The following is a 25830-nucleotide window of genomic DNA, read 5'->3' on the forward strand; positions in this document are numbered from 1 at the left end:
TTTTATGATATAAATTTTTAAAATAAAAAATTTAAGATAAATAAAAATTGAATTCGAGATGCTCTTAATCTTTAACTAGCTTTGTACTAAAAGCTAAAATTATAAATGGGAAGGACAGATTTCTGAAAGCACAAAAACAAATATGGATAAATAAGGTAAATCTTAAGGGGATATTCGTAATTTTTCATTTTAAAAAAGTAGATTTTATTCCTAATTAGAAAAAGAGGAAAAAGAGAAAAAAGATAGAGGCTTGGGCTCTAATAGGAAAAAATAAAAAACGGGCTGGGCTTGCCTACAAGTTTGCTCTACTAATCCCGACCGTCCAAGTAGAAACAAAAAACAATCGTGACCTTACGTTACATAGTTTTAAAGCCATCTTTTTAACGCCCAAACCCTAGGGTTTCTATCTGATCTGCGTAGCTCGAAAAAAGCTTACTTTGAGTCTCCCTCTCCCTCTTTCACCTCTTTCGCTTCTTCAGGTACGCGTACTCTTATCACTATCATCAATAGCTTTGCTTGTTTTCCTAGAAAATAAAAGGGAAAAGAATAGCTCTTTCTTTTGTTAATCAATTCACTTCATTTTCTCAGTATACAAACAGTGATGTAGTCAATGCATTATGTGTGCTGTACTATTTTAAGCGTTTATACTAATTTATTGATAAAGTTATGATTTTTATTTTTCTTTTTGTGGTTTAATGGTTGGGTAACAGTATGATTATCATTTGTTTTCTGATTAAGAAGTAGTCGTAAGATTCATCATATTATTAACTTTGTGTTTTTTTTTTTTTATTATTATTGTGTATGTTTATTAACATTAGCGAGAAATTTTAATTCTCGAGGCTTACAATTGACTGCAATTTTATACCTTTAAAGTAATTGAGTGCCAGATGAGCAAATTGAAAAGCTTTGGCATTGTTTACCTTAGAAAAGATTGTTGCTTTAGAAGCATCTGCTTTTTTTTTTTCCTTTCTTTAATTAGATTTTGAACCTTTTCTGTGCAGTCCTTGGGCATTTAATTTAGTTTGTTTTTCTTTTCTTTATATTTATGCTGTGATTTAAGCTTATATAACTTTTTCGAATTTAGAATGATGCCATATAGTATCATTGTAGTAATAATTCGAAAATATCTATTTGGCTTTACTAGGTTGTTACATTGTTTGATTTGGTGTAGTTATGTTCCTATCTAATTTTATTGGTATAGTGATATTGATTAACAGACTCTTTTTTTTTATGAATTTCTTTTATTCCTGTCTGTTACAGTTCTGTGAAGATGTATACAACAAAGCAGAAGATTCACAAAGATAAGGATGCTGAACCTAGCGAATTCGAGGAGTCTGTTGCACAGGTTTTAAAGTGCCCTTGTTTTTATTTATTATTATTCTTTTTTACATTTTGTGAAATTAGAGAAGATCATGATGTGCATTTGATAATTGGATTCTGTTTATCAATCTAGGCACTCTTCGATCTGGAAAATACCAACTCAGAGTTGAAATCTGATATGAAGGATCTCTATATAAATTCAGCAGTGTAAGAATTTTTTTTGTTGCATGTATTATGCCATGCATTAGTCTTGTTTCTTAAATACTTTTGTTATTGCTTTCACCTTGCAGTCAAATTGATGTTGCTGGGAATAGGAAGGCTGTTGTTATCCATGTTCCTTACAGACTGAGGAAAGCTTACAGGAAGATTCACGTCAGGCTTGTCAGAGAACTTGAGAAGAAGTTCAGTGGGAAGGTGTTGGGAATTATACTATTTGTTTCTCTTTCAATTTATGATTTTAAAGGAAGATAATGAACAAGTGATTTCGTGCATTTGATGGAAAATTTACGACATGATTCATTCATATTGACTTTCTTAATAGTAGGCTCCTTCCCAACTGTTGTTCCTCATCTTCATTCTTTGCAATGCCTTGCTAACTAGTGATTTTTTTGTGGGCATGCTCCATTTGTTTGTCGTTATCTCTGGATTTTTTGTATTATGGGCCAAGTTATTGATTGTTTTTCTGCAATGCTGAGAAGACTTGATATGGCTTTGGAAGAGCCTTCTTACTGTTCTCAAGTTGGTTTGAAGGGTTGTGTCCTTAGCAAGCTGGAAACTAAGGCTTTATTAAAGTGCTTTTGTAATTTCCTTTGCTATATGGTTACTTCATATTGTGATTGTTAGGTTTCATATTTTTTACTTTATATTGTCTGCTAGGATGTAATCCTGATTGCCACCCGGAGGATAGTAAGGCCCCCAAAGAAAGGTTCAGCTGTTCAAAGGCCTCGCACCCGCACACTTACTGCTGTCCATGAGGCAATGCTCGAGGATATTGTATTGCCTGCTGAAATTGTTGGCAAGCGGACCAGATATCGAATTGATGGATCCAAGATAATGAAGGTAGTTTATCACCTAAATAGTTTAAGCATAAGAGCTTAGATGCATTAATGCTCAGCTAATTTTGATACATGTAACATTTAATGAGTGTCAGGTTGTCCATGAACTTGATGCACATTGTTTTCTTGATGTACTTAATTGGTTTTATATTAAGGTTGTCTTTGTGATATAAAATAATTGCTAATTACATCTCCAAATTGTCAAACTGAGGAACTTGCTTTTTCATCTACCAGCTACATCGTTGATTGGTCAAGAGTATGTGGTCTTACTGTGTTCTGTTGTGTGATTTGGAATGGGTCTCTGAGGGTTATTTTTTTATTTGCTCAACACAAATTGTTGATTGGTTCAATGCCACGTTGCTGGTAGCCATTTGGCATTGACCGGCAATGCTATGATTGGACCTAAATCAATTTCTTGTTTTGCTGACTGATAGGAATCTTTGGATCTGATTTCTGTTGATTCATGGAGCCGATTACAGTGATTACATCCTTAGATGTTATTTTTTGTAATTCATTTCTTTCATGTATTATTTTTGTGTGAAGTTTGAAGCCAGTGAGGATTTCTTTTATTTAGTTGGAATTACCGGTTTAATTTCATTTGATGTCAATTCTAAAGTGGCTATATGAGGCTTCATAACGGAAAAATTGAACTTCTGATTCGTTGAGGAATTTCTTGGAAACTGATGTCCAGGACTTTTCTTTATCAATATCATTGGCTGATAACCTGTTATGTGATTAGTCTTGCTCATGCTATTTGTATCTTTTTGTATATAGGTTTTCTTGGACCCAAAGGAGCGAAACAACACAGAATACAAGCTGGAGACATTTTCCGCAGTTTATCGGAAGCTTTCAGGCAAAGATGTGGTGTTCGAGTTTCCAGTAACTGAGGCATAAAAAACTGGATATCTGTGACACCTTTGAATGGGTTTTTTGTTTTTTTTTATTCAGAAAAATTGCTTTTAGTGGGCTGTTTAAATTTTGACGTTAGTGAGTTGTAGCAATCAGGAAATGTTTGGTGGATTCATTTTCTTCATTGTTGTCAATGCTGAATTCTAGAACATTTAAGTTATCTTGATGTGGCAGTCTAATGTTTCTGGAGTGATTGACCTGTCCTTGAAAACATAAATCAGCTTTAATGTGTTAAAGGGGGCACATATATTTCCATTTGTTTGCTAGAAATCTGTTGGTTATCTTCCTTGGAAGATCTATTTGGCATGAAAACTTACTATTGCAAGGTCAACCTTTCTTAAAGATGGCTGTTAGCGCCCATAAGTCGAACCATTGAAGCCTCTATCAAAATTCTTAAACTGCTCTTCTAATTTGAAAGAAACTTACAATTGTACAAACTTCAATTAAAAAATCGTGATATGTTGCACGAATTTTGTACAATTGCAAATTTTATGTTAAATACAGTAGGCTGAAGCCTTGGAAGGAAAACTGTGCTGGTTGCCTCTTATTAAAGGTTAAGACATAACCTAGATGTTGATACTGTAAGTTGCTGCATGTTTAAGAAAAGTACCCAACTGATTAGGTTTCAATTCATAATCTCTCAAATCTAATGGCTGCAAAACTGCTAGTTTGTAAAGCATTGATATTCTCCAATTTTATTGCTTTGTTTAAGCCGTGCCTTTGACTGAACTGGGTTCGACCTGCTATTGCTGTTGGAAAAGAACTTGTATTAAAATCCAATGGGGATGCAAGAAATAGGGCCGAGCCTAAGAGCATATCGGTTGAAGTAGATTTTTCTTTTTGATCAATCAAAACTTTTTTCCAAACTGCTTCTTTCAAAGCATATGGTCTTTTGGGTGTGGATGATGATATCTATACAAATGAATCTTATAAATCAAAATCATAAAATGAAAAGAAGTATTACTTGAGTAACCAATACTTGTTTCTGCTCAGCTTAACAATTGTACTCATCGGGTAACAAATTAATAAAAAATCAGCTGTTTGATAAAGAAGTAAAAATAAATCAGGATTACAACTAATCAATTTCATTTTGACTCATCTGTAATATGACTCATGATCAAAACATATGGTTGATATAAGAGATGGCAATTATTGAGAGCATGAAGTTGCAATCAAGTTGATGTCCCAAACAATTTGAACCAAAATTCTCTCTTTCCTGCAGAGGAACAAAAGAACTATATTATTGTATAAGAGGGACAATACTTTATCATGTATGTTTAAGCAAGCTTAAACTATTCTAGCAAACAATCACGGTGCCGCAATCCTAATCTTTTTGTGCATGAAAATGGTGATCTTCCACTAGGATCTGTATCATTGACATGTTAATAGTGGGTCATAAGTTAATAGGCAGGTGCATATCTTCTATATTCAGATCTAACACATTACTGTATAACTGCAGAGTGTTCTCTTTTTAACTATACAGCTACTAGCATCACTATCATGATTTCCAATACAAAACTCAAAAATAGCTAGCTCAGCTGGTTAAAGGGGAAGGGTTTGACCCCTTGTCTTATATAATTAACAGACTAATAGAAATGGATGAAAACAATGGTATTATAAGATCAAGACGTACCTCAAGATAATATCACAAGTCCAAGGTACATGGCGCCGCAAAGAAACAAGAAAGATATTAAACCCCTGCAAGGTGAGTTGATAGACATTGTTAGACAACAAAAATTGAAAATCAAGGATTTCAACCATGTTGGTAAAAGAAATGCTCACCAAATAATGCCCCATCCCATGCCATTACATGGGCAAGGACAAACTTCTGCAAATTTCTCAGCATCGCTAGAATGGACTCTACGCGATATCAGATCATCATAAATATCTATACAATCGAAGACATGTCAGTGATCCTCTATAACTTCATAAAAACAGTATGGCAATCAAAATTTGATAAGTTGTTTACATACCATAAACAGAAAACAAGCTGTTCATTACACCTGCAGTGATCAGCAGTGATCATGTCAGAAGGTGTGTGGTAGTTAATTCCAGCAGACAACATGAAAACAAAGATACAGAATTGCATTTACCAATGAATAGAATAATATACCGAAGAATACGAAATTTTGTCGTTTCTTGCAGGACCCAAATCACCCCAAGGAAAACAACAAACCCTGATGTCTCCACATGTAAGTAATATTTACATCACTCTATTGCAGTTCGTGCATATAATAGACAGCCATATTTATCCAGGTTTACTGAAACACATACCAATACAAAGTCCTCGAAGAGTCCACTGTGTGTAAACATAAGAAGTTATTAAATAGCTATATGAAATAGATAACGTTATGTGACTTGATCTTATTACTCAAATTAGAGGGATAAGAAACACATGATTAAGAATCATTTCTTTTATTTAATGAGTCTGTTGCGTTCTAGCAACATAGGTGTTTATTTCCAGCTGTTCAATTGCCAATGCCATAAATACCAAATTTGATGCAGATCTTCACCACATGAAGTTTAAATACCCATAGAAGTACACTGTAGCATTCACAAATTGTTATAAAATTGACTATAAATCTAGAGTAAGAGAAAATTTTGATGCTTATAACCACTTACATTTTTAGCTACCAACAATACAACAAGTAAAGCAACAAGAAAACATCCTGCTGCAATTCTTGCTGTAAGAAGATTTGTAGATGCAAGTATCAATACCATCCCCCAAAAGGACGAACCAAGATCTGGATGGAAAAACAAAGGTGAAAAGAACTTGCATTAATATCTACAAAATCAATAATTCACCCAGAAATAACTCAATTAATTTATAGGCTCTAAATATTACGAAGGAGATTGCTCATCCAGGAAGAAAAGAAAAGATGAAGAAAGAAAGGGAGAAAGAAAGATATCCAGGGGATAAAGAAGTTACATCCAGCTGGCAAGATAAACCAGTACACGCCACCGCGTGTCTGAGTGGTTCCACCTTCATCTGCGTGAACCTGAATACCTTCCACCTGATGTAAAGAAACATCTAGACACATATTAAATTGTGTACCAAATATTTCGAAGTTGCATAATCAGCTTATCACTTCACGTGTTTATATTCAAATTTGGCCGAGTGAACTTGTCATTGCTGCATAAGAGTTCTGTGAATTGAAGAACTTGCAGATATAAGCATTCTGGAAAAGATGTGTATTTGAATCACCAAACAATTTCCAGTCCCAAACATGGTCATTTCAACATGTGAAAAAGCAGAAGATCAATCAATAACCTCTATCAAAACATGAGAGGGAGTGAGAAAAACACAAATGCTCGACATAAATTGGTGCTGTATTCAACCTGTAATTTGTAATTGACAGGTCAGATTTTTTGAAACCACAAAGCTTTGTCAAGCCATCTAAGACGTGAATTGCAAAAAGTTACTGACACTCATATCCTGTTATATAAGATCATGCATCTTCTGGGAGTTTCTCCTTTTAAGAATATCCATAAACTAACATCATGAAACACCATTTTAATACACCTCAAATGTGTTACTGTAATTATTGGTGTCAAGTTATACCCTAACGCGTAGCAAACTGATTCAAATATGCATACTTCTAAACGTCCTTGACCAATGCCAATCATGAACAATTACAGAATTCCTTATAATTGAAATCCTGTCACTAATAACCCCTGTATCTACAGGAGTTGATCTTTTAGGATCAAGACAGCTTTAGTAACCTTCAGTGACATCATGAAACACCATCACTATTTATTATGCACTGATAAATTGGAAGCATTTCTTTTTAGGTTGCATCTAATTTAAAAAACCTTACTTGAGTACTCAAACAGACACTCAGATTCTGAAGCTATTCAGATTTGAAAGTTTGTTGAATTCGATTCTAATGTTCATGTACAAGCAATAGCTCTCACTTTCACTTCCCTTTACAGAAAATGATGAGATACTAAAGTCGGCCAAGAAAATAATAGCATTGCACAAAATACCGTAATGCAATCAGCAAAAGCAAGAGTGTAAGTCAATTAAAATGGAACATCATGGACTGGTAAAGACTGATCCCTTAATCTGAAAAGAACCCTATTTAGCAGGAAGCGTGATCATAATTTTCAGGCAGTTAAACTTCTACTTGGTTTGAAATCAATCTTGTGTCTCTGCTTCCACTCCAAGTTGTCAACTTATAAAACTGTGCATGCATGTCTTCCACTTAGCTAATTTAAGACTACCATAGGGAGGGGGAGCAGCATATTGCATTTTCCTTGCAATACTGCTACAATTAAGCACTAAAATATGTACAGTTCACACATCTCTGAACTAAATTTATGAAATTCTAATAATTTTTAATGTAGACTTCTTTCTGTCAAAGCAATCCATCAGAAGAGTATTGATGTCTAAAGGATATTAGAATGAAGCATATATCTGCTGTGCATCAACATAAGCACTAGAATTTAGTGGCAACAAATCAGATTCTTACATGACCACAAGTTAGTTTACAAGCAATAGCATGGCTCGCCTCATGAAGGAATACAGTCACAAGCTTGAATGGTGTTAGCAATACTGTTCTCCATAACTGCAAAGAGAAAAAGAAAGGTCTGCACATAATTATATTGCGTGTTAATTGCAGCATAGTCCACAGAACATAATGGTATTTCACAACATTAGTCTTTGCTTCGCAGAAACCAACATTATTTGTTCAGTCAGTAGGCCAATAAAATGACTGAAGTTGTTTAATCTTGATCTTCTGGTCCCAAGTTTCAGACTTCCCTAATCCTCAACAAAACATTTCCAGGTTCTAGTCTTGAAGAAAGTGAAACTATAAGCACTGTATATATATTTGTTTTAGAATTGAGTTGATTAAGACATAATTCAAGGTCACAAATAAGAAAAGAAAAGGAAGCTGGAGTAAATTTTGAGAAGCAATCCCAAGTAGTCTAGGTTGAATATTTGTTATTGGATAAGAAACAAACTCAAAATATAAATCTCAGATATTGCTTATGGCAAAGTATATATGTCTGAATCACTGTCATCTAAAGTTAGTTCAGAGTAGAAGACATCCTTTTAAAGGAAGCTAATGTTCAATAGTCTCATGAATATATAAAGGATAGAATGAGACTCCCTGAAACTGAATGCATTAATGAAAACCTACTTGCACATTAATGAATAAAATACTACTAATGTGCAAAACAATCACATTTCACAGAGAATAAAAATGATATTTTGCAAGCAAAAAAAGCAAAAATAATAGAAAGAGCTGATTTTTGACAAATGGAGGACTACCCCATTTTTAGAAAAGAAAAAAAAATTGTATCCAGATCAAGCCAGCCTTTCATCTTCTTCATCATAACCATGAAAATGAAAATATAGCATTTCACATTAGCAGCACTTGCTTGCATCTGACATATAAAAAGTGCTCTACTGCAGCTAGCTTTTCATGAAAGCGCAAAAGATCAAAAGAGAAAGTACGAGATACATACCGCAAGAATAACAACACTGCAGACAGATACAGTGACAAGAAACACAACTTGCTCATGGTTACAGCATTTGTTCAGCTCCCAGTTTGGCCTCATCTTCTCTGAATTTTTATATGATCCCACAAATCCTAAGAATATATTACTTGATCTCTTCTTGATGTTTGTACATTCAATGCTTTAGTTGCTGAGTATGTACTATATTATTATTATATATGAATCTTTCAAGAATAGGCTGGTCACCAGTAGTGAGTGGACTGTCTGAAACCGAGGAAGCTCCAGTTTACCATTATCAATCTTTGTGTGTATATAGGATTGTATAGTGTTGGGTCCTTATTAGAAAATAGAAAAGAACAAAATGAAATAAACAAATATAACAATGGTCAATGGGATGGCAATCGCCACCTCGAGGAAGGGACAGTGGTGTCGGCTTGGATCGTATATAAGGGACTTTCTTGTTGGTTTCCCAAATAAAATATTTAAAGAAAGGGGTATGGGTTTTAAGCCCTTTAGTTAACAAATAGATTTGCAGTCATTTCTACATTGCATATAATTATTTGTTTAATTGAAATTCTGCTGAAGTTTGCATTTGAAAATGGGCGAACTCGACTCAATTCAACATGCAACTGAGCATGTCAAAATGGTTGCAGAATTTTGCAAGTGCATAACTTCTAACTTCAAGTTCCTATGCCCTAATGGTGAGCGTCAGTTCGCAGGATAATCCTTTCTTTTGGCACAATAATAAGAACTAAAAACTGAGGATATCACTGATTAGTAAACTGCACAACAATAGATTTCCTTCTGGACAAAAGCATAGCATAATATTTACACAATAAATTAGATGAAATACATTCTACAAATAATGCACTAAAATGAATGCTATAGCTCCCATCTGGAGGCTGCCCAACACCCAAGGAAGTAAATGAACAACACAACTAACTTACTCACCCCTCAAACTACAAAAGAATGGTCATCTGCCTTCATCAATAGAAGAAACAGACATTGAATTTCTAGAATAATCCTCAACAAAACTATTGCCTCCAGAAGCTTTGCTGATGCCAGTGTTTGTACTGCTGGCATTAGTATTTGTGTTAGTATTACTATTAGTGAAAGCCGAAGTGCTGGTAGTTGTCAAGTGCCCTCGACGGCCTTGAAGTCCAGGTCTACCTGGTCTAGGCAAAGTAAACGAGTCACTCAAAAGCATGAGATGAACAGAGTTCATATCAGGCCTTTCTGCAACAATTTGTTGACAGCATAACAACCCCAGCTGAATGCACATAGCTGCCTCATCACGATTGCACTTAGCGAGGCTTGGGTCAACTAATTCCAATGTCTTTCCTTGTTGATAGAGCATCCATGTCTGCTTAGAGAGCAAGGAAGATTAAGAGGATCAAATCAATCTGACTCGGTTCAAACAAAAAAGAAAATTTAATTATAACTTAAATAATGAAAACAGCAGAAATCTGGAAACCAGCACTTCAGTGCAGGGTACTAAGTTAAGTTTGACAGAGATATTCTAGAACTGAATTATATTTTACTTTTGGTACTAGATGGTTGCTGAAATAGGCATAATTACACTTGTGCATGTTAATGGACTGCACCTTAACTAGCAGCTAGCTGAATTGCTCTTTCCTATTAGCTCTCCATGAAGCATATTTTTCAGAGTTAGTGCCTTAAACATGAGCTTTACAGACTCCAACATTTTCATCCAATACAAGCTTATATTAAAAGTTAATGCGTTCCATTGCCTATTATCATAGAACCATTCCACCCAAAGATTTATACTATCAGGTGAGGCTCTAAGAATAGTTTTATATTTTTTAACACATCCGGAATGCAAATGCCAAAATAGACCTATTTTACTTTGTGCTGGAATATCTAATTAATAATATGGGGGTAGCCAAGGATCAAACTCTAAATCTTTCAGTCACAGAAGCTCAATACCATATCAAAGAAACATTCCATCCAAAAGCTTACCCTATTAGGTGAGTTTATAAAGATAACTTTATATCTCTAACACCTATCAACCAAAATTATGATTCTCTTTTTTCTAGTATGGCAGTCAAGTGGTCTAGCATAGAATTCTAAATCTTTAGCTGCTAGGCAGAATTAGCATCATTTTCCATCCTTCTCAGCCTAAGTGGTTTTCTAGGTACAAAATGAATGTAAAATACAGGTTATCCTTTCCTTTGTTAAGTACAGCAAGTTCAGGATATCTGGTAAATTACATTTGAATTTTTTAAATTGCCGTAGTTATAAATTTGGAAAATAATTCATTGAAACTATATCCCCTTTATTCTTTTATTCATTTACAACAATTAAGTCCTAAGGCATGTATAATACTAATAAGACTCCTGAATTCTCTTACACCTATTTTCTAATGTTCCTTAAGACCTAGAATATTACTGTTAGATACAATATACTTTATATCCCTTTATCCTAGTCTCATGTTCAGGTTTTGCTTTTGAATTTGAGAAAGTATATATAGTTACACATTAAACTTATAAGGTATGACTTCTTTTTAATATGGTTTGATAGCAGAAAATCCAAATGGCACTCAAATTTTGCTACTCTGGTCCTTTTTCTTTCTCGGAAATGATAAAATCAATATATACGCATTATGTATATATATATGTTACAATTGTGACCAAACTATTTAAACTTATTCCATTACATGTAAAATCAATTGCTAATATAAATATTGCAGATAGACAACTACTAAAGGATACATTTATTGATAGTGACCACAAATCCTAGCAGCATGTGTGCAATTACAGCAAATTTGATTAATTTCAGAAGACTGAGCATAATAAGGATTGGGATTAAAACTGGATATGTTTAATTGAATGACTGCAGATTGTAGAAGAAAGGAGAAAATCTAGATTAACCTTTGAGGTTGGGGAGCAATACTGTTCCATCTTTGACTAGACCAAGGAGGTGGATTTAATCTGGCATATATTCACTGAACCCTTTACATGGGCTCACTGCGAATTTCTCTAATCCTAATGATATAAGAGAATCAAAATTGATACACTATGGTGCACAAAAGTAGCCTTTAATATTACCTGGATGTAATACCACAAAAAAAAGGTCTACGTTGGTTAACATTGGTTGATTTTTCTTTACCGGCTCCAAAAAGAACTGATAAAATATATAATTTAACCAGATAACTGGGTGGAGATTTCATAGGTTTGGTTTTGGTTGTAAAATTAGAAACCCACACAGTTCAAACGTTTAGGTTGTGGATTTATCCGTACAATAAGTACATCAGAATCAGTTAAAAGCTAACTCACGTAGCTTAAGATGTCTGCCTTGTCACCACCAAGCCGGATGTCGTAATTTTTTCTCCCACTCACAATCTCAAGAACCAAAACTCCATAGCTAAAAACATCACTCTTCACAGACAAATATCCATGCATGGCATATTCAGGGGCCATGTAACCACTGCATCTCAACCAAAAACACAAAGTATTATTTTGCTGCATTCAACTCAAAGAGGATTTCAATAGAGAAAATTGCACATTATATTGATGTATGAAACTATCTTCACTTTCAAGTAGTAAGATGCAATGGATTTTTTACTCACTGAGTACCAGAAATCTTAAATGTATTCATATGGGTGTCTTCACCAGGAAAGAGCCTTGCCAAGCCAAAATCTGATATCTTTGGATTCAAACGTTCATCCAGCAAAATATTACTGGCTTTGATATCTCTGTGAATGATCCTTACAGGGGCTTCTTCATGAAGGTAGAGAAGACCTCTTGCCACCCCTGTAACTATTTTAAACCGAGTTGTCCAATCAAGAGATGCAGATTTCTGTTTATCTGAAAATTTCATTCATCTTTTCAACTGTTAATCCTAATTTTTTCAATTAAGATGTCCATTGAATTTTTAAAGAAATTCCAAGTAAGGGGAACTTTTACCAAACAGAAAATAATCAAGGCTTTTGTTGGGCAGATATTCATATACAAGCATTTTCTCCGGTCCTTCAACACAACAACCCAACAAGGTGACCAAGTTCTTGTGCTGAATTTTAAGTAACAGTTTCACCTCATTTGAGAATTCTCTCAATCCCTGTCTTGAAGATAATGAAAGCTTCTTTACTGCAACTTCTTCACCATTAGGTATTAATCCCTATAAACAAGAGCATACTTTTCAGTTACGATTGGTGGCAGAAACACCCACCACAGCCACAGCCAATCAAAACGGATCCTAAAATACTAGGGATGGCAATTTCTACCCTATCAATGGGCACCCACCTGAATTCTACCTAGTCAAACCGGGTACTACACGAATTGGTTGGATAATAGGTATGCGCAAATCCATTCTCAAAAAAATTGTATTGTGTATGAATAGGGTATGAACAATATAGTATCTTACACATACTCAGCCATACTCCACTCAAGTTTTTTTGTTCTTTTAAGTTAGATATACAATATTAGAGATTTTAGAATTGAATTTGTATTTGGAAAAGTAGACAAATTATTTAATTATTAACTTATTTATAATATTCTATTAATTATTTTATTTTTCATATAAATTATTTCAATTTTGCTTTAATATTACCCAAATGAGATGAGCATGGGTACAAATAAACATACATCCTTTTAGATATAGGAAAAAATATAACAAGACCCTAGTCCTACCCTATCCCTATAAAAGACGTACAATCTTAATCATATGATACAAAATCATGAAGCACATAAAGCTTGTAATACAACATCCTTGAATCTAACTAATCTTTGACTTAAGTATGAAATTAAGTTCATATTAGGGATAATATAACTCTCCTATGAATGTCCAACTGATTACACGGTCAACAATTTCACAAAAGTAGGTTAACCAAAAGGGTGTCTTTGCATCAAAGTAAAGTCCAACCAATTGAAAAGAAAAAATTAACATGAAATTAGTAGAATAATTACTTTCCATATACCTAGGTTTATATAAAGTTGGATTCTAAAAATTTTCAACATATACATTCGTAATTGTTTCTCTCTTCCATATTTCCTTCCAAAAATCAGTTTAGCAAAGCATATTTATTGCTCTAATATGTTTCCATTTCAACAAGTTTTAAATGAGTTTTTGAATTTTTATTCTGTTGTCAGTAAACACATAATTCAACTAATTAAAAAAATTTCCCAAATAAACTATTAGAGAAAAAAAATGAAATCTATCAATTTTGTTATACGATATTATGATCATGAATCCATCTTTGTCTCTTCCTTCAATTTGATTGTAAAGATTATTCAACAGAAAAAAAAGATAATAATAACAATAATAATAATAATAATAATAATAATAATAATGATAGTTGGTAGATGGTTGCCTGTTGCATGAGTTAATTTCTGTTTTCTTTTTGAGTTAATTTCTTAAAATTGTTGTCAAAGATATATTTTTTAATTTTAAGATTTTATCTATTCTTAATGAAATACACAATAACAACAACAACAACAACAATAATAATAATAATAATATTATTATTATTATAGAGCTTGAAGTAACCAAACTGTACAACGCGACGAATGAAAGAACATTTATCAAATTTAATGTAATGAAAGGAAGAATTCCATTACATTGCAGCTATTATAAAGCTCATATAGCTTTAGAAACAATCAATTAATTAATTAATAAAAATAACCAAGAGAGAACATAATTTAGCTGCTATAGTTAGCATTTGAAAGAACCAGATAATAAGAAATTTAGGACCCGTACCCGAATACATAAATAGAGAAGTTTAGGGAAACCTACCTTAAAAACAGGACCGAAACCTCCATGACCAAGCTGATTTAGTTCAGAGAAGAAATTGGTAGCGATTTGAAGCGTACGGAGGTCGAAGAATAAGTCATGACTTTCAACCTCATCATCCGCGTCATCTGCACCGCCGCCGCCTCGTCCTGATTTCAGCCTTTTCTCGAGGCAAGCACATAGACTGGAGAGTAGGCCCATCAAGACATCGACTGGGGTGGAGAAGCCGTACTAGCTGAGTTGGTCCAGGTTTATTATTGTCTTCGTACAGTAAGGAGCAAGAGAAGTTTAAGATGGAGATGGTATTCTTGGTAAGTAACTTGACTCTGTGTTTTTTTACATATGACATGGATGTGAAGTAGCCAATTCAATTTCAAATACTACCTGCCCTGGTCAAATGTGATTGGTCGTCAGTATATATACGCGCTAATAGGACGAAGAATATTATTTATAAAGGTCTATTCCAATATTTTTATTGTTTAAGTAAGAAAATTTATAAATTTTGAAATAAATTTATATAAATTATTCTAATACGTATACAATTATATACTAAAATATTTTTAGATAATATTTTTATTAATTAATTTATAAAATATTGAAAATTCACCAATTTATAAGTTATATAAAATCTAAACTATATTAAGTTACAGTAATTTAATGATCTTTTTAATATGTTTACATAATTATTTAATAAATATATGTTATGAAATTTAAAGTTAACTAATTTTATATTAATAATATAATATTTACTATATTATATAATTCATATTATATGATTAATTTTAAAGATTTTAATCATATATAGAAATTTTTTTACAATTAAATAAAAACTTATATAACTAATTTAAATCTATATAAATTTTTTTAAAATGTGATATTTATATTAATTTTATAATAATTTATTTCATTATATACTTCTCACTATATAATATATAATCACAAAAATTAAGATAAATTAATGAAAAATTATATAATTTTATTAAAATTAACAAAATATAGTTTATATTTGTGTATATAATTTTTATGTTAATCAATATTTTTTATTGTATTAATAATTTACAAGATATGACGTATATAAAAATTTTGATCAGTTATAAGAAATTATATTTATTTAATTAAGATTTAAAAGATTGGCTCAAATTTATATTAAAAGTTTTAGTATGTATATTTTATGTTAATTATTAAAAATCTTTATTTTATTACATAATCTAATACCATATAATATGCAATAATCAAAATTTTGACAATATAATGAGAAAATATATATTTGTTGAAAATGTATAGAAGTTAGAATTAAAATTATATAATTAGGTAAAATGTCCTTTGAATTTTATTATATTTTATTGAGTCATTTAATTTTTATTTTATTTCATGGAGTCCTTATATTTTTATTTTTGCTTGTATTAAGAATTTAATGGTCTTTAATCAAAGTGAAAAATAAAAATATAAAGGTTCAATAAAACAAATAAAAATTTCATGAAGTATGTATAAAAAGTCCTTTATAAAACTAAAATAACAGTGCAATTGCTCAATAAAAAAATTAAAATTTTAAGAGCTCAACAAAATAAAACGGAAAAATTCAGAGACTTAATAATAAGTTTTGCCTATAATATAATAAATCTTATGGTTATTAATATAATATTTAATTGTATCATATAACTTACACAAGACAATATCCATTGATAAAGTTTTGACAAATTAATAAAGATTACATAATTTAATAAAAATTTATCAAAATTAGTTCAATTTATATAAAACTACTTTGTAGTTTAACGTTTTTCACTTAAAGGACAAAGATAATTTTTTTGTATCAAATGAGTATCACGTGCTTTATTTTCTTAGCATTTTTTAAGTACATATTTATGTTCTTATTATTTTCATATAGTTTTGCATGTATTTAACATGAACCTTTTCTAAATTATGATTTTTTAAGCAACGTGGTATCTAACAATGTATTATAGAATTCATAAATATATTAAAATTTTATTTAAAATATAATTTTTAAATTTGATTAAAATAAATAAATAAATATATATATAATAATTTTTTATGATATTGGTTTTATAAAACTAGATGATAGTAGTAAGACTTTGTTCATTCATTATAAACGACAAATATCATTTTCCTACTAAGAATGATGTAATTGAATTCAGTGTCTCCTTTTCAAATGATAATAAAAAGTATAAAAAGAATATTTTGTGGTTTTTCTGTTTACAATTTTTAGTATATGTGTCTTTTTTAGACAATGAAAGATATGTCGTTAGAAATCGTGATAAAAATATCTCGGCATTAGAAGATTTTGATTCATAAGAATTTAGTCATCTTCACTCTGTTGAACCATCATTATCATATTGCATGCATTTAATAATGTGAGTATAGAGCTTAACAACTCCTAATTTCATTATTTGACTGTCAAAACACGATTAAAAAGTCAAATTGATGAGATTGATTTAATATCACCAGTCCTAATGATAAGCCTATTCAAACAGATCATTTTAATAACAGTAAGAGAGGTAGTGACGCGGCAGTGTCGCCAAATGTGACGATAAATTTAGTGGTTGTTGGGTAATAGCAGCACTCAGAAGAATAAAGATATCGGTGGTAGGTGTTATAACTGTGGTGGCAATAGTCATTATCGCTATCAAGTATAATAATAATAGTAAGGATAAATGGTTGTTTTAAGTATGGTCGTACATAGCAGTTTAGTAAGAATGATGGTTGTTTTAAGTACGGTTTTATATAGCATTTTAACAAGGATTATAGAGGTGGCTGTAAGCCGTGTTATAATTGTGAAGGATTTGAATATTTGGCTAGGGATTGTACGAATGCTAGAGAAACTGGCCCTAGCGTCAATGGTGGTAAGGTTGGTGGCAAAGGTAGTAATAGTGATGGTGGATGTTTTAATTGTAGGGAGGAATGCCATTTTGTTAGGACTATCTTGACAAGTTCTTGCATTTTGGAGGGAGTTAACAACAATTGCCGATTCGTCCCCTTTCTTTTTTTTTTTCTTAAATTGAATGTCCAATCCATAGAAATCATCTAATCATCACATTATATTTTAGAAAAATAATAATAATTTACTGATTTCAGTAAAAATATTGCTAAATTTAGTTAAATAGCTAAAAATCATAAATTTTTTAGATAATTGAATCTAAACGTTATATATCATTTATATATTTTTTAAACTGAAAAGATCGAATTAGATATTCCACTAAACTTCAAAAGTCTACAATATTTTATTTTAAAACAAATTTATAACATTACGTAACTCTTTAAATTAATTAAAATATCGACCGAACTTTGAATTAATTGATGAGTTTATAAATAGGAGACGATGTATGTGTAGAGTAACTAATATTTAAGTGCTCCTACGTCGCAATGTCATTACAGGCCATATTAAAATATGTTGGTCTGAATACTTTATGTCTTTTTCTTCAATTAGAAATAGCCATGTATGTCGTGAGTCATTGATTAAAACATTATGAGAAACTTGGCACTATTCCGTTGACTTGACTTCTGAAACAAGACATATTTCATAAAAATAAATAAAACGTATGTATTTCTTACAGGAGGAAAAGGTTTGCTCATATTTAATAAGATCATTTTTATATTAATTTTGTGAAATTAATATTAAAAACATATCAATAATGAACAGTTTGTGATGACATTTTCTTCACTAGTAAATAACAAACGAAAATGCCAAACACAACAACTACTCTTCATGTCAGGGTTCTTTCTAGATTATTTATTCTACGTGGCTTGTTTGATTTGGCCTCTGTATCTAAATTTTTCTATATTAATATTATATTTAATTAAAATTTATTAAAAATTTATTTTATTTAAAAATATAAAAATAAAATAAAAATTTTAAAAAATATTTTAGTATTATAGGATATATTGACAAACTAATATAGAACTCATTTAGAAATTTTACCTATCTTATTAGAATTAAATTTAGTTATAATTAATTATATATAAATTCTAAAAAATAAAAATTATAAATCAATTTTTATTTTGTTCAAATTATATAAATTTTAAACTTATAATTAAATTTTATGAATTTTAATAAAATATTATAAAAGATAATTCTACAAATTTATATATTTAAATGTAAATTTTAACATGCAGGTCAAAAATATAAACGAAGACATTAAATTAAAAAAAAAAAAAAAAAAGACAAAAGAAGATAAACACCGGTCTTCAGACAAAATCAAGTTTGACAATAAGCTGTTCTTATATAAAATATAATTTATATCCCTTCCCATGAAAGAAGTCAAAACTTTATATTAGAAAGATTCTTGCTTAGTGACTATTGCTTCTTATACTCTTTTTTTTTTGGCTCTAATTCTAACGGATATTCTTTTTAATTGATGAGAAAACTCGAAGTTAATGCCGCATTTTTAGTTATATATGCAAGCACAAAGGTGTAATTTTTTCTTATTTAAGGGTGTAAGCAGTTCATTTTCTTTTCATTTAGATTATTTATTTTCATTTTTTTACACTAAAACACAAAGATACTCGTAAAAGAAAGCTGGTACTATTTATTATTATTTACATGCAATATATTATATTAAAAAAACAAAAGGTATCAATAATTTTGTAAATTTTTTATTAAAATGCAATTAAATTTCTGAATTTTAGTTTAATTGCATTTATAAAATTTAAAAATATAACAATTATCTTTGAAGTTAACTCCTCTTTTACCTAATAATACTAATATAACTTTTTCTTTTCATAAAAATAAAAAAATTATCATTTATGATCTACACGCATTAAAAGAAGAGCTAATACTTCTTTATATGTAATAAAATATGAGTTGAAAAGAATCAAAGTAATTCTTTTTAGCGCTTAAATCTAACTGGGTTTCATATCATTACATGGTAAAATAAAGAAGTTAATAAAAGGATATAATTGTTCGATTTTAAACTTTAAGATTATAATTGAATTACTGTGAAATTTAAAAATTTAATTACATTTCGACTAAGAATTTGAAAAATTATCTAAACATTTTACCTATTTAAAGACATATATATATATATTAGTCGGTACTCATATATTATTTGTGCTTATTGGTATTATTTTAATTATAATTTAATAATATCAATTTTTATAATTTTATTTTTTATGAATTCAGTTCATGTTGATAAAAAAATTTATATTATAGAATAAGATAATAATCTAAAATAAGTTAATAGAATTTTTAAAATATAACATAATTTCTAACATTTTAATTTCAATATTCTATGATTATTTGCTACATTTTAAAAATAATAAAGATTTAAAATAATACCTTTTAATTATATGGTAATTTATAATCTTGAAAAATAATATATAAATTATATAAATATAATAAATAAATTACAATATAAAATTTTGAAATATATATTTATTTTGAAATATATAATTAATATATAAGTATTTTATATTTATATAATAAATTTTAAGTTTTTAACTATATAAATAATTTCTAATTTAAAAACGTAATCAACAAATATATGTAGTATTAATTCTATATATACTAACAAATCAATTAATAAATAATCTAAATAGTTTTAAATATATCATAGTAATAATTTTTTTAGATATTTAAACATTAAAATATTATAGACTATTATCTTTTTTCAAAATTTAATAAATAAATATAAAATATTAAAAATTTAATAGTATTTGTAATCGCAATGACAATAATTAATTGATGTGTCTAAATAAGTACTTGCAAGTGTACAAACCGAATGGTAGTTTGGGTAAGCTCACCACGAGGTCGATCTCACAAGGAATTGTAGAGCATATATCATAAAGACCAACTATCACACAAATTACTGAAAATAAATATAAACACTCTAAGCCGATGTTTTGAGAATGATCTTAGTTTAATAAAAGAAATTAAATAACCAGAAAGTAAATATGCAACTAGAATGATTAATATGAACTATATGATAAAATAGTATTTAGTCTAGCTTTTACTTAGTAATCCCCTTAATTCCCTTAAGCCCTAATTTAACAAATGAGATGGTGATGTGCCTTTTCCCTAAGTTCCTCAAGCTAATGATGCAACTTAGGTTTCTTAACCAACATAGATTAAAGTAAAGATGATGTCTCTAATACTTTTAACCTAAAGATTTTCATAACACATATTACTATTGAATTGATATGATGGTCAATCAATAATAATAGATGAAACTAATGAACATATGAAGGAAAAGAAATTATTCATTAAACTCAAAATATATAAGATTCAAACATAAGTAACAAACCAAACTAAACACTTATGAGACTTAGCCTAACATACTCAATCCAACAGTCATTGTAATTAAATAGAAAGACTTAAGATTCATAAAACAAAAAATTAAAACTCCCTCAAAGTTCAAAGGGCTCTTCAAGGAATGAAGAAGATTGATCCTCTTTCTCTACGTCTTCGAAAAGCTTCTCCGATTCTTCCGAGAGTGATCCACGCAAGCTAGTAAGATGTCAAAGATTAATTGAATTACTCCAGAATTTTCTGCCCAGAATAGAAGCCTTGTCTTCCAGAGATTCAGTAGTCGAAGAAGTCCCTCTTCTAATTCACCTCTACTCCTTGTAGAGATTCCCTTTTTTCAGAGTTCTTTCCTCCCCAAATAACTCCTTTAGTTTGTCCCTTTATTGTCCTAAACAAACTAAACTACTCAAATGATAATTATCTACTAATTATATAATAATTATTTAAATTTTTCTTTTTGGGCCTTAATGAATTAAGCTAGGCCCAAACTTTTAATAGCCCACATGTCTGATTCTAAGCTATGCCCAAACTATTAATAGCCCACGTGTCTGATTCTCAAGCCTTTAATAGCCGCAGTCCAATTAACGCCCATTAGTGCGTTTTAAACTCAAATTCTCCCTTTTTGCATTATTTCCTGAATTTAGACAAGAAAAACTAAAGTGAGGTAAAACATATCTTTATACCATATTATATATAGAAACAAATCATTAACGCTCTAAAATACCCTTAAATATCTATATACAATTTAGATCGATCAAATACCCCCACACTTGAACTTTTACTTGTCCTCAAGTAAAGAATAACTTAAGAATCAATCGTTGCAAAAATTCAATAAAGCAATTCGTACTCAGCTCCAAAGTACTATTCAAAAAAATCTCACTAATGCAGAAATTATGCAAATCAAAGAAAATTTAAATCATAAGAATTTTTCTAAAAAGGTTGTAAACTCAATCATAGTTAGTCAAAAGATTCAAGTATTCATCATTTACACATATTCACAACAAATAGCTTAACTTACTATCAATGAATATAATTATAATGCATAACCCAAATTATGATAACCTTATTCAAGAAGGAAAACCTTAATGTTCAAATAGCGATCAATAGGCATTTACATTTTTCACTTGCTTTGCAAGCTCTTTTTTCTTGAATTTTCTTTTCTTTTTACCCCTTAGATTTACTCGATACTTGGGGTTTCTTTCTTTCTTGATATGTTATGCCTTTTTACGCAAATACAAACATGGGTAATGAATGCACCTGGTTACTCAACAAATCAAAAATCAAGATGCTTTGCATACTCATAATTTCAATTGCCTTTTTACGCGAAAATCAACATTGGTCATGAAGACTCCCTTGCCATCAAAGAACTAAAACTAGCGGAGTAGAATTATTAACTTAGAGCTTTTAACTTACCCATATCATTTCCCACAAACATAGATAAACCATAATAATAACAAGGGAATAATAATTTAAATCATACACTTCTAATCATACCCATGTCAAATGTTGCCAAACTACTAATCATGTTCTTATGCAAACGATGAACACTTGATCATTTAAGTGCAATCAACTCATGAGTTCACATTCATGTGTGCTTATAAATTAATTCAAGAACTCAAAGATTTATCATAATAGCATTCTTTCATTGATTCTTTAGTGTAGAATAGTTTTAAAATTTTTTACAAAAAAATTAATCAAAAGCTACTAAATACTTGGCATATATAACAAAATTACTCTAAATCTTCCCCCCACACTTATTTTAGACATTGCCCTCAATGTCTTAATCATAAAAAGAACACATAAAAGAGAAAAAGATAGAGTACTTCCTTTGGAAATTGGAGTTTCATTAATCACCATTGGCGATAAGTAATCATCATCCCGTATAAACCTTAAACAAGCTTTAGAGAATCATCATTGATAAGAACTAATTAGCTTAAAATAAAATATCATAAATAAAACAGAATTTAAAAGTTATTATTATAAAATAAATGCAACAGAAATCCTAAATAGTTATAAAGCATGAAAATCCTAAGATAGCTAAAAATATCAAAGCAAATGCCCTATGGTAACTAGATAGCTAAATCCTAAAACAAACAAAAAAAACTTAGTATAAAACTAGAATCAATGATGAGGCGGGGATGATGGTGATGAAAGAGCATCAAAGTCGACGGATTTGAAGTAGCAATCGAGTTTGAATGCTTGTCGACGTTGACTCTTCTCCACATTAGCCAATCGAGAATCAAAGGCATCAAGCCATTGGTTAAGATTGGTGTTCATCGCTTGAAGTTGAGTTAAAACTTGGTGCCAACCTTGATTACCCCATTCTTGCCCTCTACTTTCTTCACTATTCGATTCTTCCTCCATATCATGTCTTGGTGGCTCATCTCTAGCCACACTACTACTACCTCCACTCGATCTGTGCTTAAAAGTAAGAGGACCACCACGATAATTTACCAAATTAGCTCTAATCAATGCATTAGTATCTAAATTGCCCGCGGAGGGTAATGCCTCATATGGAGAAGACTCCGGATTAAAACTACAAAGATACATAGCCAACCTTGTAGCAATATGTCCTAACCCGATACAATTCTTAGGTCTAGCTGGTGTCCTTAGTAAACTTTGCATAATAAAGTATGCCGAAGAAATAGATTTATGGGTATCCAAACACCATAGAATATTTAGTTCTTGCTTCGTCACCTTATTTGTCTCTTTCCTACCAAAGATGCCTCCACACATGAATTTTGAAATAAGCAAATAACAATGATCATTGAAGATATTATTTGGCATGTTATTAATATCATATTTGTCTTGACCCATTAGTTTTTTCCAAAACTTACCCAAATCAAATTTATGATGTTGCTCACAAATACCTCCTTTCATTAAACCGAAAGCTTGGACAATTGCATCAATAGTAACAGTATAGTTATGCCCAAACAATCTTATCTTAAACTCCTTGTCATTGGAAGGATCACAATGTAGAGTTGTGAAAAACTCTAAAGTTAATTCATTATATGATGGCAATGAGTTAAAGGCAAAATCCTTCCATTCTAATCTATCCAAGAGTATCATCATTCTCTCAAAAATATTCAACTTAACTAGAGAGGAAGCATCCAAGAACTTACATAAAACTTGCTCTCTTGAAGCAAGGCTAAGGAATCGATTGCCCTCTTCATGGGAATAAAGATCAAAAGGAGCTCCATAAGTTGCTTTTACGCTTTGTTCTTCTTCATGAGAGCTTGAGACTATCTCTATCCCTTTTTTCTTTCTTGTTCTCTTCTTTGGGGCCATTATTTACCTATGGGATGAGTAGAATAGGGATTGGTGGGTAAAGATTTTGAAGTTTTGAAAGAAAAATTGAGATTTTTTGTATAGAGAGAAAGAAAAATGAGGAGAGAGAAAATATGAGGTTGTGTTAATGGAGGAAGGGAGAGAAAAGAATAGAGTTCTATGTGAGTGTTAGGGTTTTGGAAATGTGTGTTTTTGAATTCAAATAAAATTCTTTTTGTCGTTTTGGTGGGAGATGAATAACTTTTGGAGTCCTAATGTATTTCAAATTAAAGTTACTCACTCCCTTTTTTTTAATATTTTTTTCTTTTTCTTTATCTTTTTTTTTAGGGTTTCGCACCCTCCCGCTGGCGGATGCGCTCGCGGCGTGTGCCGCGAACCTCGCGGCCTCGCAGTGCTTGCCTGCCAAGACCTCACGGGAGCATCCGCGGCTCGTGGGTGCTTGGCTGCTGCACAAGACCACGGAATTTTTTCAAAAAAACAGAATTATATCTAATACTAATAGAAAAAACTAAGCTAGCAAGGATGACTTGACTAGATTACGACTAAATTCCTAACTAAAGACAAGCATTGCAAGGGATACTCAAATCCTAGCTAATTGAGCTTTATATAATGCACAAAATCTTATAAATACTTGAAGCACAATATCGACTAGTAAATTAAGTGTTACCACATGATGCTCTTTTCTTGTAGTTGATGATCGTGGACGTGCTCGGACGGTTGAATCTCTTGCAGGTTCCTAAAAACAAAGCGAGAAAATACTTTAATTTGAAAACTAAAATAGTAAAAATAGAAAATATGTAATATACAAGTGCTAAATTTATTGTCTATAGCTAGACATTGACAAAAGTTATTTCAACTTGGAGGTGCTTCCATGCACTCCACTTCATGTCCATAGGTCATCCTTTCATAGTATGGCTTTAAGCGATGGCCATTAACTTTGAATTGTTCTTGGGTCTTAATGTTACGTAATTCCACCGCACCATGATTGAAAACCGTTATTACTTCAAAGGGTCCATTCCCTCTGGATCTAAGCTTTCCTGGAAAAAGTTTAAAGCATGAGTTAAATAATAATACTTTCATTCCAGGGATAAAAGATTTACGAAGTAAACTCTTATCATGTTGCTTCTTAGTTCTTTCTTTGTATAGCTTGGCATTCTCATATGCCTCACTATGTATTTCTTCTAACTCATTTAGATGCAACAAGCGCTCTTCACCTGCTTTAGTTAAGTCCATATTAAACTCCTTAATAGCCCAATATGCTTTATGTTCTAATTCGACTTGTAAATGGCACGTTTTGCCGTATACTAATCTATAAGGACTCATTCCAATCGGTGTTTTATAAGCCGTTTGATATGCCTACAAGGCATTATTCAAGTGCATAGCCCAATCTTTTCTAGATGGGCGCACTGATTTCTCGAGTATTAACTTAATTTGTCTATTGCTCACTTCCACTTGTCCCGATGTTTGTGGGTGATAAGGTGTTGCAACTCTATGGGTTACTCCATATTTCTTTAGTAAGACACTAAATGCCTTGTTGCAAAAATGTGTTCCCCTGTCATTAATGATTGCTCTAGGTGTTCCAAATCTACTAAAAATATTATCTTTTACGAATTTGCATATTATCTTAGCGTCATTAGTTCGTGTAGCTATTGCTTCTACCCATTTAGACACATAATCAACAGCAACAAGTATATACTCATAACCATGAGAAGGTGGAAATGGCCCTATAAAATCGATACCCCATACATCAAATAGTTCCACCACCAGATTAAAAGTCTGAGGCATTTCAGT

General features: G+C 31.0%; 3 protein-coding genes and 2 non-coding genes across 7 annotated transcripts; 3 read left to right on the top strand and 2 right to left on the bottom strand.

Annotated features, from left to right (window-relative positions):
- The first annotated feature begins 325 nt into the window (after positions 1–325).
- Positions 326–3444, top strand: LOC8277659 (40S ribosomal protein S7). Its single transcript, XM_002533657.4, has 6 exons — positions 326–479; positions 1261–1345; positions 1454–1527; positions 1611–1734; positions 2197–2379; positions 3150–3444. The coding sequence occupies exons 2-6, from the start codon at positions 1271–1273 to the stop codon at positions 3267–3269; spliced, it is 576 nt and encodes a 191-aa protein (XP_002533703.1). The 5' UTR covers positions 326–479; positions 1261–1270; the 3' UTR covers positions 3270–3444.
- Positions 2719–2865, top strand: LOC112536932. The gene has a single exon (XR_003080847.1). It is a non-coding gene; the product is annotated as a small nucleolar RNA snoR2/U65 (small nucleolar RNA).
- Positions 2923–3010, top strand: LOC112536931. Its single transcript, XR_003080846.1, has one exon. It is a non-coding gene; the product is annotated as a small nucleolar RNA snoR77Y (small nucleolar RNA).
- Positions 3445–4242: 798 nt separating the features above from the next.
- On the bottom strand, positions 4243–9387 carry LOC8277658. Of its 2 annotated transcripts, none has more exons than XM_015728067.3 (10): positions 8757–9387; positions 7757–7852; positions 6214–6298; positions 5907–6028; positions 5559–5583; positions 5378–5461; positions 5258–5287; positions 5067–5172; positions 4918–4982; positions 4243–4500 (listed from the first exon to the last, which is right to left on the bottom strand). In XM_015728067.3, exons 1-9 carry the CDS (start codon positions 8847–8849, stop codon positions 4919–4921), a joined length of 705 nt encoding a protein of 234 aa, XP_015583553.1. In that variant the 5' UTR covers positions 8850–9387; the 3' UTR covers positions 4243–4500; position 4918. The 2 variants fall into 2 exon arrangements, with proteins under 2 accessions (XP_015583553.1, XP_015583554.1); XM_015728068.3 differs by having other exon boundaries at positions 4243–4519.
- A 134-nt stretch (positions 9388–9521) lies between these two features.
- On the bottom strand, positions 9522–14877 carry LOC8277657 (cysteine-rich receptor-like protein kinase 10). Of its 2 annotated transcripts, none has more exons than XM_015728070.3 (5): positions 14499–14877; positions 12674–12884; positions 12337–12526; positions 12044–12194; positions 9522–10110 (listed from the first exon to the last, which is right to left on the bottom strand). In XM_015728070.3, exons 1-5 carry the CDS (start codon positions 14694–14696, stop codon positions 9721–9723), a joined length of 1140 nt encoding a protein of 379 aa, XP_015583556.1. In that variant the 5' UTR covers positions 14697–14877; the 3' UTR covers positions 9522–9720. The 2 variants fall into 2 exon arrangements, with proteins under 2 accessions (XP_015583556.1, XP_002533701.1); XM_002533655.4 differs by having other exon boundaries at positions 12337–12574; positions 14499–14876.
- Between the last annotated feature and the right edge of the window lie 10953 nt (positions 14878–25830).

This window comes from Ricinus communis, chromosome 1 (assembly GCF_019578655.1).
Source record: "Ricinus communis isolate WT05 ecotype wild-type chromosome 1, ASM1957865v1, whole genome shotgun sequence".
NCBI lineage: Eukaryota > Viridiplantae > Streptophyta > Magnoliopsida > Malpighiales > Euphorbiaceae > Ricinus > Ricinus communis.

Coding starts and splice junctions, on each gene's coding strand:
- LOC8277658 (XM_015728067.3), bottom strand. CDS start 8,849: ATGAGGCCAAACTGGGAGCTGAACAAATGCTGTAACCATGAGCAAGTT. Junction 5,462..5,558: donor TCTTCGAGGACTTTGTATTG/GTATGTGTTTCA, acceptor TGGAGACATCAG/GGTTTGTTGTTTTCCTTGGG. Junction 4,983..5,066: donor ATGGGATGGGGCATTATTTG/GTGAGCATTTCT, acceptor CTCACCTTGCAG/GGGTTTAATATCTTTCTTGT.
- LOC8277659 (XM_002533657.4), top strand. CDS start 1,271: ATGTATACAACAAAGCAGAAGATTCACAAAGATAAGGATGCTGAACCT. Junction 1,528..1,610: donor CTCTATATAAATTCAGCAGT/GTAAGAATTTTT, acceptor TTCACCTTGCAG/TCAAATTGATGTTGCTGGGA. Junction 2,380..3,149: donor ATGGATCCAAGATAATGAAG/GTAGTTTATCAC, acceptor TTTTGTATATAG/GTTTTCTTGGACCCAAAGGA.
- LOC8277657 (XM_002533655.4), bottom strand. CDS start 14,696: ATGGGCCTACTCTCCAGTCTATGTGCTTGCCTCGAGAAAAGGCTGAAA. Junction 12,195..12,336: donor TTTAAGATTTCTGGTACTCA/GTGAGTAAAAAA, acceptor GTTGAGATGCAG/TGGTTACATGGCCCCTGAAT. Junction 10,111..12,043: donor AGGCAGACATCTTAAGCTAC/GTGAGTTAGCTT, acceptor CTCTCTAAGCAG/ACATGGATGCTCTATCAACA.